This window comes from Bombus flavifrons, chromosome 4 (assembly GCF_040668555.2).
Source record: "Bombus flavifrons isolate JBK064 chromosome 4, iyBomFlav1_principal, whole genome shotgun sequence".
Taxonomy (NCBI): domain Eukaryota; kingdom Metazoa; phylum Arthropoda; class Insecta; order Hymenoptera; family Apidae; genus Bombus; species Bombus flavifrons.
In genome coordinates, this window is record NC_138445.1 from 13,162,717 (window position 1) to 13,179,072 (window position 16,356).

The window sequence follows — 16,356 nt, forward strand, 5'->3', positions numbered from 1 at the left end:
GGCTTTTACTGCTATCACTACAATGGAAATAAAAACTATAATACTTATGCAGAATATTCCAGTTTCTTTCCATGAAAGGATGTGAACGTCTCACGAGTAAAATTAAGAAATTGTACAAAAATATTACATAAAATGTGAACATATTATATAAACATTGCACAAACATAAATTTCTAGGCGTCTTCTTAAAAAGTAAGAACAAAAATCCTATATCAATACCATTTATATTATATTCATCTTTCATAGCACTAATACTGCTTATGTTGCTCTTTTATATTTGAATGCTACGTAATTTAATTTTCAAAAATTCGATCGAACATTTGAAATGTCTAAAAAGTATTGATTTTCCAAGCTGAAAATGATCTGTAATACTTTGAGAATATTATTTTATGGAAATAGCATTACACTTTACTGTATATAAAATATTATACTTTATAGAAACATTTTCGAAATCAAACTATTATTGTTTTTGTACTATAATAACAATTAGAAAAAAGAACGATATAGTAAATTTCCTTCCTCATAAATGAACTATAGGATAATTTTGTTGAGAAAATTTGAATAAATTATGAATTATAAAAATCTAACAAATTCCAGAAAGTCGTGAGCGAAATTTAACTACTCTAACAGTTCTAAAAAGTTGTAAACGGTGGTGGTTCTATTGATTTTGGACTAATCATTGGAAATTCGTTTCGAGGAAGGTTTCATTAATTTTATAAACTTTTTTCTTTCAGTGGAATAATTTCTTAGGAAGTTACGTTATCGACGAAGGAAGTTTTAGCTGAAAAGACTTAAATCAAAATGATTGGAGATATTTGGTGAATTTTAAACAGCAGGTCGCTCTACTTAATTTCTTTTCATCTCAATTCACGTTATTAACTTTCTCTCTTCCTGAATCTCCCGCGAGTAACTTCTTTCTCTAGTCTTAGTATTTATAAGAAAATTCACTTGCAAGTTAAAGTCCAATCTTTTCCTGGTACTTTTGTCTAGGTATACTAAATTGTTTAATTTTTCTATTTAATCAGAATAATTTTATTCCATTTAATCGGTTCACATAATTGTGATTAATAAAATCGTATCAACTTTAAACAATTGATCTCTTTCTTATCTCATTGTTTTCTACATGCTAAAACTAAATTGATCTAATAAATATAAATTCTTCTATCATATCTATCAAATCAATCTAATATCATGATAAATAAAGGATCATATATATTAAATACAATAGAGTGTAAAATTGTCTATAGAATAATTGCCGAAGGGTTAAATCAACTAAGTATTGTTTTTATTGTTTCAAGAACCGTCGCCGCTTTACGACAACAATCACTACCATGAGGAATGCCTAAAATGTAATAGCTGTGGCCTGAATCTCACGGGACCCAACCAGAAACGGGCTAGGCGGTGAGTAGAAAATGTTAATACACGAAGAAAATTATAAAAATGTAGACGAACATATATAATAATTAACAATTCCACGTTGCTTATCACGTTAATGCAGAAATTAAGTTATGAATTTATTATCCATCTCTTCCTTTTTTACATTGTTATTCCTTTTAAAGTCTCTACACAATTGCAAAATTGTCGAATAAAATTATGAGAGTTGTTAGGTAATTTAAATATTGTAAATTAAAATTGTATCGCAACAATTGCCTGAGAATCCTAAAATTGTAAAAATCGTCGTTGTACGTAGTATACCGTTGTATAGATCGCGATTGTTATTTTAAGTTTATATGGAAAGGTAACTTTTATTTTGCAGGTGTTTCGTATATCAATTTTTCTAATAAAAAACACTTGGATTCAGGTTGTCTATTTTCTAGCGGTTGGTCTAGGTTTAAAAGACCTCGGGATCGCTTCACTGCGGATTTTTCATCGTATAAAACGCATTTCCACATGACGTGGAAAAACGTCATATCGTTGGAAATACGATTCGGTCGATCGGAATTGGAACGATCGTGATTCTCGAAATGCATCGCCGCATTTCTGGTGAACTGGATCGGGGAATCGATCCATAGAACGAAAATCGTATCGTATACGTTTTTATTGCATATAGGGTAGAATAATTGAAGATATTCTACCACCTGAAAGAAATAAGAAATATGTAGTAATAATATAAAGAAATAAATCTATATGATAATAAATTTTTATCATATCTTTTTATCGCTTAATTGTAATAAATATAATGTATGTATTAGTATTAAAATATTCGGAATGGTTTAATACGACAACAGAGAACGTGAATGTTGTGAATATTATATCGTTGAACGTGAAGCAATATCAAAGTATATAGCTGCAGAAGCTATTAAATTTATAGAATGAAAAGATGTATAGTCTTCGTTTTACCATACGCCCCGTGGGAAGAACAGTTATTTTTATTACACATCGACCTATAAATATATACAATTTAGTTGAGATACTGAAACAAATATTTTACCAGCCGATATATCCTCAATATACGCAACATGTAGTAATAAAAAATATAGTATAAGATTGAGGCGAAAAATAACAAGTATTAACAATAATTTTTTCATACTTTTGATACGTCATGAGAAATTTTTTAATTGTACAATAACAAGATAAGTTTCAATAGTTTTTCGCTATTTAATCAGCGCAGGAATAAAAAGTTATGACTCCATATAGAGACAAAAATATCAAATAATATGAGAATGAAATAGCAAGTGACACGTTTCTACATTTGATATGAAAATTCAAAAATTTACAGCTGATGTGACAAACGTTTGTTCGAAACGTTCGATCCAGCAATCAATAGAAAATTTTAAAGCTTCAAAAATGTAGGAAGCGTGTACATAAACAGGATAAAATATTTCTGTCGAGGTTTCGACTTTTAAATCATATTTATAAAAATTCGCCGACTGTTAGCCAGCGTGAATACCTGTAGTCTACATATAAATCATAAAAACCCAAGGATCCTTAGCAAAATTGCAAAAGAAAACAGAATTTGTTCATTTGAAAATCATTGAGTAACGAACGACTTTCAATCTCCAAACAAGATTTTGTTAAAAATCTGCTTGAACAAATATTATATGCATAAACAGGTAAAGCGAAAGATGATATTGGAAATGAGGAAAAGATGTTCCATCAGCTCGTTATGCAGCATGTTCGACGTTCATTAATCAAAAAGTGTGTTCTGTGTGGTGCACTTACCCAAACGACGCGAAGGATCATCAATTTCTTCTGTTCCGTAGGTTCAAGAACCAAATACTTTGCGATCTTCACTTCGCTGACGTGGCGCTGATGGAGTGCTCGGACTTCATGCAGCAGTTGCGCAGCTTCAAACCACAAAGTTTAGGCTGCGCAGTTGCCCGAAGAAAATCATCGACAACCTTAATCTTCCCCTTACCACCGCAAGCTTGCTCAGGTATGGTTCATTAATTTATGAATCTTCTACATACAATGTTCCACGGTATAAGGTGTTAAGCATCTCGTTTTAATTCGAGACGGTCGATTTCGATATCTAACAGCGAACGAAGCCACCAGCTTGTATGCAAAAGCGCATAATCCAAGACAAGGGAAACCACCTGTAGCATCGACTCATACATATGCACGCTGGTACAAGTTGGCGATCTCTTTCCTTCCTCTCGACTTATTTTCGTCGACTTTCTTATGATGTTAACTAGAAAAGACGAATTAATTCGTCAGCTTTGGCGAATACCATATTTTGGACTGTAAATATTTATTTCTATAAGCCTTTTTAATTAAAGACTTGTCGCAAATCGCGTTTCCTTGATTGAACTGATTTTTAAATTTAATAAAATTTTAATAACATTGTAAGAGATAGATGAAAGATAATAAATATTCATGAATCGATTGTAATGTAACAAGAATTGAAGAAAGAGAAGGAATTATGGTTAGATATCGGTGCAGTTACGGTGTCTTGTTATTTTATAGAACTTTGGTTGAGTAAACATTCGGATTCGATTTATAAAAAGTTTATTTTAGACTGTAGTCTTGAAAAATATGTTAAAAATTTTCTTACGATGGATAGATCATGGAATCATCGAGAAAGATATTTCATAAATTTAATATATTTCGTAGCTTTTTTAATGAAGAGAGGTTGATTGCGAAAAGAAAAATTTTCTATCAAAGAGATTAATTCATAAAAGGCACAAAAATCATATTAAAACCTTATCACAATAGTAAACATATTTCTATTTAATGGTACTGGAAAATATCTCGACATATTTGAAGGAACGTGGGACGAATACACATGTTTTGCATCCTCGAATCATTTAAGCAAATAAACATGTTTTGCAATATTGAGCCTCTTAATTCAACGAACGTGTTTCACATATTCAAGTTATTTGTTATTTCAAGGGACATGTTTGTCGTCGTGAGAGAAACAATCGTGTTATTTACTAATTCACAAAAGTAGAAATATCGTTGAGCTTTAGTTCGATAGGAAATATTTGAAAATGGTAAATATAATCCCACTTGATGTTGCTTAAAATGTTATTGTTTACGTATAATTTAATTATACACGATCTGAAAATTTTCAAATTTAATTTCAAACCTGCTAGCATTTACTAAAATATGTAACGTGCAATTCCAAGGTTTATTTCAAATAAAATTTATCGCAATCTAAATATACAATCAATACATTTCACATGGTACCAGTATATATTATATTTGTTATTAGATTTACACAATAGTTGGTAAGGAATTTAAAAAAGAAATTTTTACTCAATTCCTGAAAATCTTCAATTTTTCAGCAATTTCAATCAACGCTTACAAAGAACGAGAATGGAATTTCGTTTAAAAAAATTTGCAATTTCAATATGTTTCATGCATAAAAATACCCATTGTGACATGACAATCGTGTGTAATTTGCATCTTCCAACGGTTGAATAATAATGTTTGATATATTTCATAACACATCGCCCAATGTAATTAAGTGTACAACAAAATGCAACGAAAATGGCGAATCTGTTTCATCAACGATTGTCTTTCGCTTTTGGGAAGCTTAATAAAAGGGACACTACTATAATTTGACAAAATTATGAATAATTTAATATTCTATACGTTTACACAGCACAGTAAATATTTTACAAATTTATTCTCGTATATATAACAATCGTTATTTAATTTGATACACTGAAACAAAGTGACAACCGCAGCACCCTTCATGCACAAAATTAATAAAGTTCACGTAAATCCATGCAGATGCTACGTTAAAAATATTCTCTTGCAGTAACAAACATTCATTTTGCACGAATCATTCGACGAATCGTATCGAATGCAAAAGGTCAAATAAATGTTTATACGGAATTTCTATTAACAAAAACATAACAACAGTTCTACTATTATAGAATTTACTAAAAAGTCAACAAAATCGATGTAACATTAATGATGTAATCAAAACATGTATGGGATAGCATAGGTAAATTTGTCTAGTTTTATTAAAAATAATATTCACACGAGGTATAAAAGCATTGGAGTTTTCGCTTCGTCTCATTTTCAACATTGCTATTTTCGGTAGATGTAGATTTTAAAGGGCACCCAAGTAAAATGAAAATATTACGAGTAATTTAACACGAGATATAAAAAGATTTGGAGTTTCGTTGCATCTCGTTTTCAACGTTACTGTTTTCGATAAAAAAAAAAGAAGATTCTGAAGGATAAGTAAAATAATATAATAATAAAAGTAAAATATAAGAAATATTATGAAATAAGATTCAGCCGAGACATATTTCTACAAAAATTTTCCAATTTCTATTTCATCTTATTCGTAACATTACTATTTCTGATGCAAGTAGTAAGATTTTCGAACGTACTGGACTAAGGTATAAATATTCTATATAATTTCATAAGTATCAGGAGTGTTTCTATATCTCAATTTCACTCTGTCCTCTGCAATTGCTAAAACATCTACAAATACGATAAACATATAAGATACACATAAACCCGGAGATTGTAAGATTAAAAAGAAGAACGCGGCAAATACAAAATTACAAACAAGAGAAAATTTTCAATCGATATTTGCCGCCAGAAAAAGCTTCCTCACATACAAACAGCCTCGATCCATCAAAAATTTCATTCGACATCGTGATAACACCACCTTCATTCTTCAAAAAACCAGCGAAAGAAGCTCGCCGAACCTTTCCGCCTAAACTCATCTTCGATCGAAAGAAACCGAGAGTTTTCGCAGGAATCAACCCTCGATCGTTATTTTATCACTTCGAAGGGGATCTCGCGATCCTGTACCCGTAAGAAACGAACGAAGAAGAAGCGGCAAAAGGAGCAGCATCAGGAGGAGTGAAAAACTGGAACGTGCTATCCCCCCGTCCCCTCTCAAGTATCGACGATCGAATTTACGAAGCACTACAGACCATTAGTTCCTACTGAGAGAAAGCTGAGATTAAAGGAGTGGTAAGACGACTAGAAGACGGGGATGCACCGGGGCCGGTTCACTTTAAGTTCGAATACCAAGCCTGTCTATAAACAGTTTGGTGTTCTACCTTACAGTGAGTCGACCGTGGTATCGTCGACGTTCTATAGGAAAAAATAAGAGAGAAAGATAAAAAGAGAGAGAAAGATAGAGAATGGGAAGGAAAAAGGGCGAATCGACGAACGAAAAGCTGGCTGTTACGAAGGGGAAAACGCGTTATCGATGATACGTGTCTAAGTGGACGGATAGTCGACGTTGCACGTGGAAGGAGAAATCCCTGAAACAGGTCAGCCCCAGTAGCGAAGGTTCGATATAGGTCGGATTCGACTGTAAGAAGGACGGATCGGATTGCTTCCTTTAATGATTTCCTGGCCTCCATTTTCCTACTCGCGTTTCCACGTGGTTTGGAAAAATGTTCTGAAAGAGGGGGAGATCGTTTAGATCGATGAAGCTGTTGCTTCGTGATGGATGGAAAAGTTTCTATAGGCTTAATACGAATCGACGTTTTATTTGTGTGATACTTTAATAAAGATTTATTTGCGTACTATCATTGAAAAGAATATGGATATATCAGTCGGAAAAGGGATACTGTCTTCTAATTTTAGATTTTTCTTAGATTTTTGCACTAAATTGTCTACTTATTTTGAGTAGTGTACGAATAAGTATGAGGTGTTTAGAAGGGAGTTAGGGTGTTCAGGTTAGAAAAGTTAGCGATATATATAAGCTGTGTATAAAATACTTGAAGCATATTCTTCAGTTATAAACAATTTACCTTTAGAGTAGAAACACTCTATTAACTACATTGTTAGAGTGAGAAACAAGAAGCATGAATGAAATAGAGGCGAATTTTCGTGAAATTAAATTGTAACTGGAAAAGTAAGCCTCAAACGACATTTCTTATTCTATAAATTACCACGGAATTATTATTCATTTCTTTACGTGCAACTCAAAAAATATCTGCAACTGAGACTCGAAACGTCCACTTCAAACTGTCGAAAGTTTGAATCCTACTTGATGTCAATGCTAAAAACTCGATTAATGTTGAGCTTTAAAGCTTCGAGCATTCAAATTTTATACATCACTATAGATAGATAGAATATATCACAGTAAGTAGATCGACTGCCGCGTTTCGAGTGTTGTCTCAAAAAAGGAGGGCAACAGGCTGAACTGATAATAATATTGAGAAATGAAATTTGCGGAGAAAATGGATTTCGAAGCGTGTGAAGTATCGTACTTGCGTGTTACTGGAATGGTTTTCGGTTTACTTGAGATCTTGAGGAAAGTTACGCTGACAACGTTGAGATTGATTGAAATTTTTGTTATCAAAGAGAAATTTACTTTGGATTAATTTTCTACGACGTGAAATGATACTCTAATCTAAGAAATTATTGTAAAAATTATTATGAATATTATTATATCATTCTAGATATTATCAATATTTTGTCATTCTTTATACTTTATACTTTATACTTTAATCTAATAAATTATTATAAAAATTATTATGAATATTATTATATCATTCTAGATATTATCAGTATTTTGTCATTCCTAAAATTAACATTACAATTTACCAAGATCCATATAATATTATTCATAAAATTAATATATACGTTTCTAAAAATTATTATCCCCCCCACAGTATTTAGTTTACTCGTTATGTAATAAAAAGGCAATTAAGTTAATCCCAATTTAATCCTAAAAATCCCCAAACGGATTCAATCACTTTACACTCCTTTCGGCTCAAACTAAATCACATCATTAAGTAGAATATTAAATATTTCCATAGATGAGTTCTGCAACGAGTTCCCTCACAATCTGGTACCTACACCTGGCTACTGGATCGAGTGCTCTAGACAGCAAATCACTTCTGACACGATCTGGGACGAGAGCGAGAGCGGAGAAGCGACTGACACTGAATTGGCTGAGGTTCAACAAGAGTCGGATACCGACGAAGTGCCCAGGAAGAAGACCACGATCGAGGAACAATGGGAAAAGAATCAAGGATTCGAGCTGACCTCTGTCGAACAAGAGACCTATGAAAAATATTTCTACGGAACTGAACATTGGAATTATTTTGCCAACGACGAAGATCTTGGCCCGGTGATACTAAGTATCAAGCAGGAAACATTGAATAACCGGGATCAATTCAGAATTCTCGTCAGAGCCATCAGTTACACTGTACACGGGTTAATTCCTGCGAGCTGTGTATTTGCTGACAGGTATTTGGCGATATTTTGTATTTTTTGGAAGCATTTGCGAATATTTTGCGTAGTTTTAGATTTTTAATTTTTGGCGATATTTACATGACATATTTGTAGTTTTTCGAGTTTCGAAATTCCTGTTTTTAAGAGTCATTCGAAACACTGGTTTAAGGTTTATCCTAAAAGAAATGAGCTAGAAGGCCCGCGATAAGTTAGGACAAAGCGCAATGTGTTATTACAAATACGATAAAAATTGCAAATATGTCATATTTTGTAATTGTTAACAGATACAGTGTTGGATAAAACACTGAAAATATAAAATAAAATGGAGAGTTTAAAAAGTAAATTATATGGAAAAACGGTAACCACAGTAAAATAATGACATGGATTATAAATTATTAAAATTTGAAAAAAAGATAAGTTAAATATCGTTGTTAAAATAGAATATGTAAGTGGTTTGATTTATCGTGGACTAGTGTATTCGAATAGATCATTGATATCAGAAAGATTGTAAGGATCTAGGAGTCTTTTTAAATAATATCTTGAAAAGTAAATGTATAGGACAATCTGAAACATCATAAATATCGATTAAATATTTCACAAAAAACTGTCAATGTAACCGTGGAATTAATTGGAACCTCTTGAAAATCCCAACTGCAAAAGGAATATTAAATGAAGTAGAAATGAAACAGTTTGGAAAGTTCTATAACGGGAATTAGACATCAAACAAGTAGTACAAGTCAAACATTTTGCTTACAAGCGTAATATAGACGTATCCAGTGGCACAGTTTAGAGACTAAACAGTGTAAGTAAGCAATAGTAATATCCTAACTCTCACAGGAGCCTTTAATATCGCCTAATTAGGTTAAACTACATGGTAGAATCAAGGTGAAATTAATTCTACTCTTCGAGCTACGTAGAAATAACAAACTAATAGAATACACAAGCTTCGATTTGTACAAATCCTTCTTTTATCAAAATTTATCGTAACTACGCTATTTGATTGATCAGAAACATAATCCCATTCTTTCACTAAAATTATAAACAATTGAATAATATTAACAAATTTTAATTGTTATCGCTTCTTCCATTTTTTTTTATTTTCTCTTATCTGATCACTTCATATCTGACGTGATTATAATAATATAAAAAAATAATTATAAAGTTATAAAAAATATTTTTGTCACTATGTTTTTGAAAACATTTCAGATTTATTTAAATATTTTCAGGAACATATTTATAAAATATATGCGTACAGGGTAAGACCGAAAGTATTATATATGTGGGTGAAAGGTGATTCCTGAAAATAGATTGAAAGTGTACAATAAAATTTGATCATGCAAGGTTTAATTTTCATGAAAATAGATTTTTAGATAGCCGGATAAAATGAAGTACGCTTGATAAAATTCTCCTTTATGCTTCTTCAGTTTAATAACTCATAAAAGTCGCGTAGGTGTTATATATAGAAACAATAAGCATTATATCGTCCTTCGACAAATCCTATTTTCATAAATATACATTTTTAATCGATCGACAAGATCGATTTTCTCGCAAAATCAAACTCGAGCAAAAAAATATTATTCTACGCTTTTAATTCAATTGCGTATACATGAATTACATATAACACTATACTCTCGAAGATATTTAAGATATATTACATTTGACCCAGCGCGAAAACCGCGAAATGTTGTTTGTAGTGTAAATAGCACTTAACTCTATCTCTACGAAGAGTAAATGTACACTTTTAAAAATCATTTGCTAAAAGCGATATACATTCTGTGTAAACTGAAATCATTTTTATTCATGATATAAAATACAAAAATAAACTTCTTTTCCCTTAAAATATTATAGAAAAGTAGAACAGCGTTGAAACTTTAATTTCGAATAATAATTGCAAGTAAGACGGACTAAAAGTAATCGCACCAAATTAAATTTGGTATAAGAAGAACATTCCATGTATTTATTATGCTTGTCACCGTTTAGAATCTCTAAATTTTAGTAAAGCAACTTCCCGTCTATATTCCAAAAACCGCTTTCGACTCTTAACTTCACGTAGCGAAAGAGTTAAATGTCGGTAGAATTCAATTAAGGACCATTCTTCTCGTAAAACGAACATTCACGAGTTTCTCATTTCTCACAGGTACAACCGCGAGGAAGTGGTCCGCAGCTTAGGCAAAGAGGTGAACGTGAATCCGCCATTAACGTTAGGTCAATTACCTGACACTCAGGATGAGCTGCTGAAGCTGGATCAGGTGTTCATAAAATCGGAGTTGAAAGTCGGCGTGCTATACGTTCAAGAGGACCAGCGTACCGAGGAGGAGATATTGGATAACCACGAGAATTCGCCGCTTTTCGACGAATTCCTACAAATTCTCGGTGATAAAATTCGTCTGAAGGGTTTCGATAAGTACAAGGGCGGCTTGGATACGATTCACGACTTGACTGGATTGTACTCTGTGTACACGAATTGGCGAGGCATCGAGATCATGTACCACGTGTCCACGTTCCTACCTAATGAGAAACACGACGTGCAAAGGGTAAAATAAATTTTTTGTCGTTGTTGACACGTTTACCACCGACAGCGTTTTAATCAATCTTTTCTTATCTTGCCTAAATTAAATAGCTAAATTGAAGGCTAATATATTAAACGAAATGTCTTGGCTCTAAATTTTATTATACATTATTTTACTATTTATTAGTTATTATTGGACTGCTTAGTTATTATTATTCGGAAGACTTGAAAATGTAAAATCGCATAAAATGTAATAATATAAGGAAACATATAAACTGTAGAAAATATAATGACTTTTATAGTATTTGGTAAGTAAAACAATCTTCGATTCTTTCAACTTTTAGACAATTTTTTAACCGCGTATAAGATTGTAAGAAAACTACAAGAATATTCTGATGATAGAGTTCGCAAATATTACTGTGGCGTAATAACTAATTTTCCATATAGATGGAGGACAATCATAAGTAACAATAGATATTAGGTACATTGAAGACTAATTAAACCCGGCTTTGTAACACATATCGCGTTACACGCATAACAAGGATTATAACTCCAATTCGATAAAGGCAGATAGCATTCAGAATTTTGCTTGAATGAAATTCTCGGTTCCAAGTCCTCAAATTGAGAATTATTAATTATTTAATTATTGACCTATTTATTTATTTATTATTTATTTATTTATTTATTATTGACTTATTGACGTAATTATGAATTTAGAACTATGTATAATATGTGATTCATGATGTATATGATACAAGTTCTGTATATAACATTACGTATATATCAATATCATATTATTTAACATGATATTAAACTATCTGCAGTTAATACTTATTACTATGAAAGCAATCATAAACAACAGAAATATTCAAAATTCAATTTCAAAAGTAAATAGGAATTTTTAATTTTTCAGAAATAAAATAACATATTATTGTTAGAAAAAAGAGTTAATTCAAAGTTAATTGAAAAGAATTAGTTCAAAAAATGTTGTCAAAGAATTAGTTCAAAAAATGTTGTCAAAGAATTAGTTCAAAAAATGAAAAATTTCATGAACTTTGATTGTATGAATAATGATAATTACAGGCTAATAGTAACTCATATTATAATTATATTAAAAGAGATTGTATTGTTTAGGTACAAAAAAAACGACACATCGGTAACGACATAGTGTGTGTCGTGTTCTTGGAAGCAGACAAGACTCCGTTTAATCCAGCCTGTATGAAGTCCCATTTTCTCTACACGTTCATTCTAGTTCGAGTTAGTCCACGAATAAAAAGGAAAGTCACCAGATATGAAGTATCAGTTGCCACTAGGGACGAGGTTGGAGCATACAAACCCTATCTTTGGGAACAAAATGTTTTTAAAAAGGGTAATAATACATAATATATGAATCTTTAAATATTCTAATTGGACACACTGTGAGCTTAAATTCAACATTTGTTTGTTATATAACTTGTAATTAGAGTCTAACAAATGAAATACCATTTATTATTTAACTAGAAAATTAATTAAAATTCTGTTAATAATTTGAAGATATATTCAAAGTTTATTAGATAACATTTGTATTGTTGTTAAAAAATGCAAGAATTATTTTAAAAGGAAAGAAGAGAATCGGGAAAAGATTAGAAAAGGAATAGTTTGATTTCAAAATGAACCATCTAAAACGCAAGGTAGTAACTTGGAGATAAAACTAGCTCTTACTACTTTGAAGAAAGTTATCGGCGAGCTGTAAAAGCAAATTTAACGATCTCTCGATGCAACAGGTCCCATGTTCCGCGAGTGGTTATTGACGAAAATTGTGAACGGAGAGCGAGCAAGTTATTCTGCACCAAAATTCGCGAAGATGCAAGAAAGAACGAGAACTCAGATGTTGGAAGATATCGTGGCCAACTTGGCTAATCATGCAGAAACAGGGCAGATTCCGAAACCATACAGGTGAACGAACATGAACGACAACGACCACAAAGAAATTAATTATATTCTAATTAAAATATTTTATTGTATTTAAAAAGAATAAACGAATCAATGAGAACGAAATTTATTACTTTAGACGCGGTTCGTGGAGACCAATTGGCCATATGAGACCATCTTCCCCACTTTTGGATTCTGTCAGAGATCAATTCGAAGATCACGATCAACTTGCCAATGACTTCACTAAAGTATTTTTGAACAATGAAGAGAATACCACGTTAAATACGAACCTGTTTGATGTTTGTTTCCTGGTACATGGACCACAGAAGCAGAAAGTCCGATTATTTGGCGTCAGAGCGATTTTGGCAGTTAGGAGCAGGTGATTAGTCAAAAAATTGATTTTCGTTTTCGGGTAATTCAGAAAATAAAGAATAAAGAATGCAATCATACTTCAGTCTTGATGGAAGTGAACGTTAATTTTGTTAAAAATATCTTTAAAATAGTATTATAATAATTATTAATCTCGTTAAAAACACCAGCAACAAAAAATTGAACTTTGAACAAATTGACATTGGTAAGAAGTAAAAATTGCTAACTTATTTGATTTCTTTAGAGTATTCCAAGAGATGTTGTATGGTATTCAAGCGGGTTTCGGAAGTCCACAAGTGCCGGTTGCTGAATTACTTGCCAGACCGGCACCCACCTTGTTGAGCCCACAGAAGCCACGAAGTTCTAACTTCCTTCAAGTTCCTGATGTCGAAAGTCCAAGGTTCGTATCTTGTGAATTATTTCTGTTAATCAGGATTATGCATTTTTTATCTTCAAGAGTCCAGTTTATATTCAATACGTGGATCAAAAAACATAAATAAAATCTATCATTGTTTGAGTGATTTCATGATATAATCTACGCAATATATGATGTATTAACCCATTCTTCGCTAATGATAAAACGATTGTAATAGTTTTCTTTTGTGTGATTGTAATAGTAACTTTTTTCATTTTATTATTAATATCTTTTATTTTATTATTTTTAGTATTAATACAATATTTCGTTTATAATCGTCTATATTGTATTTTGTGAATCAAAATAATAGCTTATTTTATTATTCGCCAGTATTTTATTCGCAACTTCCTTTCCGTGTTAAAAATATTTAAAATATTATCTTCTCCCGTATCTCTTTAATTAGAATCCTTTTTGTAGCTGTAGTAATTAAAAATCTGAAATGAAGATTGCAGGAGAAGAACATGATGTAAGTATGATTCACATTTTTGTATCTTCCTTAAAGGAGAATTTTTAATGGAGAACTCGCACATTTAAAATAAAGCAAATCTTGTGAATTTATCAACCATCTTTATATTAAGTTCCTTTCTGAATGAATTACAAAAATCTAAAAAAAAAAAAAAAAAAATAGAAAAATGGATGTATAAAGAATATTTCCTGGAATCTTCGAATATCAACCTGAAGAACTTGTCTTTTCAGTTAAAAAGCACTTATTACTTGCACGAGAACAAATGTGTGCCAATCTCAATGTAATCGTTCCTAGTTTCAAAAAATTTCATTTTTCAGTCCAATTAATTGCATAATTAGTCCGTAAAATGGGTTAATACAAATGAAGTGAAACAAGATGCATAAACGATATAACTGGATTTATTTAGCGATTAAAAAAGCCGGGAGATTAACGGTGAGAGATTGAACTTGCCTTTGGTGTCGTTGTCGAATGATAGTATACATACATATCTATATATTATATATTATATATCGTACATATTTAATCGTAATTATGTGTATTTTTTACGGCACTTCCATGTCTCCTATCCTCACACACACACATGAACACGTACACCTACAGAACATACACACAGCACCGCATGTTGATTATGAGTATTATTCACTTTCTTATTCGCTATATCTTTCTATTGTATTTGAATGATTAACTGTGTAGTATGTTTTACTATTCGAAACCAATCGATAAAAGAATAAAGAACAAAAAAACAAAAGCACTGCAAGAGTAACTCGAAGTATCACACCAATCACGCTAATTATTATCATATCTATCTTATTAGCTTCGGTCGTGATCGACGTATCGATTTTTCCCTTATTTTTTCCTTTATTTTTTATCTTCCTGTGTTCTTGCGGCTGCTCTGTATGTCTTCTATCGAATTCTCGGTTCCTTTTTTTTCCAATCTAAACACTGACACTTTGTTTCCGAATTTTATTCGATTTGGTAATTTGGCTATCGGCATGCAGTGAACTTGAGTCGTCGTGTCTCGTGAACAATTTTTCTCCTCGAGTAACTGTAACAGCAAGCTCTGATTATCTCGCCTTTACTTCGGTATTTCTATATTCGCATTCACGTTTCCAATTTTTCCGATTTTGCGAACGAAGGAGACGAGCTTTCGTCGTTGTCTCGTACTGTTCGTTTTTTTCCTTATTGTTATTATTCGATGCATTCAGGAACTGTAAGATCTACTTGAAAAATCCGTCATCACCGATTTCCTTTTTATCGATTTCAATCTTCCTTTCTACTTTCCATGCTGTCCTCTGTCCTTGATCAAAGATTCTTCTTCGAGAAGAATTTCCTCTCCGTACCCTGAGGTGCCGCTCTGCGGTTTCTGTGAGATACTGGCTCTGACTTGTTTAGACCTAAAAGCGTGCCCTCGTCACCGATGATGAAGCGAGCGTTCTCGAGGCTCGGCACGATCACGGCAGGCTGGGGACGGAGCATTAAGAAACACGGAAGCGGAAACACGCTGCAAAGCGAGGATCGGAAACGTTGGGCTAGTTCACAGGATTGCAGCAGTATGTATATTATTGGCTCTGTTAGACGACTAAATATCGTGCTTCCTCTATGGTTTTATACGTTTGGAAAGACTAGCTGTAAGAAAGATACTGTTAACGAAAAACGTAATTGGTGAAGTTGTAAAAGTTATTATCAGGTACTAAATTTTATGCATATTTCGAGAGACTAAACAACAATTTCAGACATGTAGGTAAAGGAAGATACGAAAGTCGATTTAGCCTATTCAGGATGATATGATGTCAAGGAAGAATTATTTTGATATATGCTTTTGTTGCATATTTAAAAAGTTTGTGTATAGGATAGCGCGTTTGAGAAATATTTATTATGATTCTAATATTTGAATGTCTGTATAGATATTAAATATTATAAATACCTAATTTAAGTAAATTTTATATTAATTAATTATATTGGCTCATAAAAGACTTGTTTAATCTAAGATACAAGGTAATACATGTTTCTATAAGACAGGTAGAGTCTTAACTGCTTAATTATGTCGTTACATTTCTTTCATCAACAGTATACACGGTAA

At 32.0% G+C, this 16,356-nt stretch overlaps 1 protein-coding gene across 12 annotated transcripts in view; it reads left to right on the top strand.

Moving 5' to 3' along the window:
• The window catches only part of rsh (Rap GTPase activating protein radish), a 156,759-nt gene that overhangs the window by 131,021 nt on the left and 9,382 nt on the right, over positions 1-16,356 (top strand). For 11 of the 12 annotated variants that reach the window (XM_069111545.1, XM_069111537.1, XM_069111533.1 and 8 more), the window contains 9 exons: positions 1,298-1,400; positions 3,203-3,375; positions 8,189-8,621; positions 10,744-11,140; positions 12,250-12,484; positions 12,879-13,050; positions 13,166-13,405; positions 13,640-13,795; positions 15,669-15,826. In XM_069111545.1, the coding sequence (XP_068967646.1) occupies positions 1,298-1,400; positions 3,203-3,375; positions 8,189-8,621; positions 10,744-11,140; positions 12,250-12,484; positions 12,879-13,050; positions 13,166-13,405; positions 13,640-13,795; positions 15,669-15,826 (2,067 nt within the window). The remainder of the gene's footprint in view (positions 1-1,297; positions 1,401-3,202; positions 3,376-8,188; positions 8,622-10,743; positions 11,141-12,249; positions 12,485-12,878; positions 13,051-13,165; positions 13,406-13,639; positions 13,796-15,668; positions 15,827-16,356) is intronic. The other variant, XM_069111535.1, reaches the window with a different exon arrangement.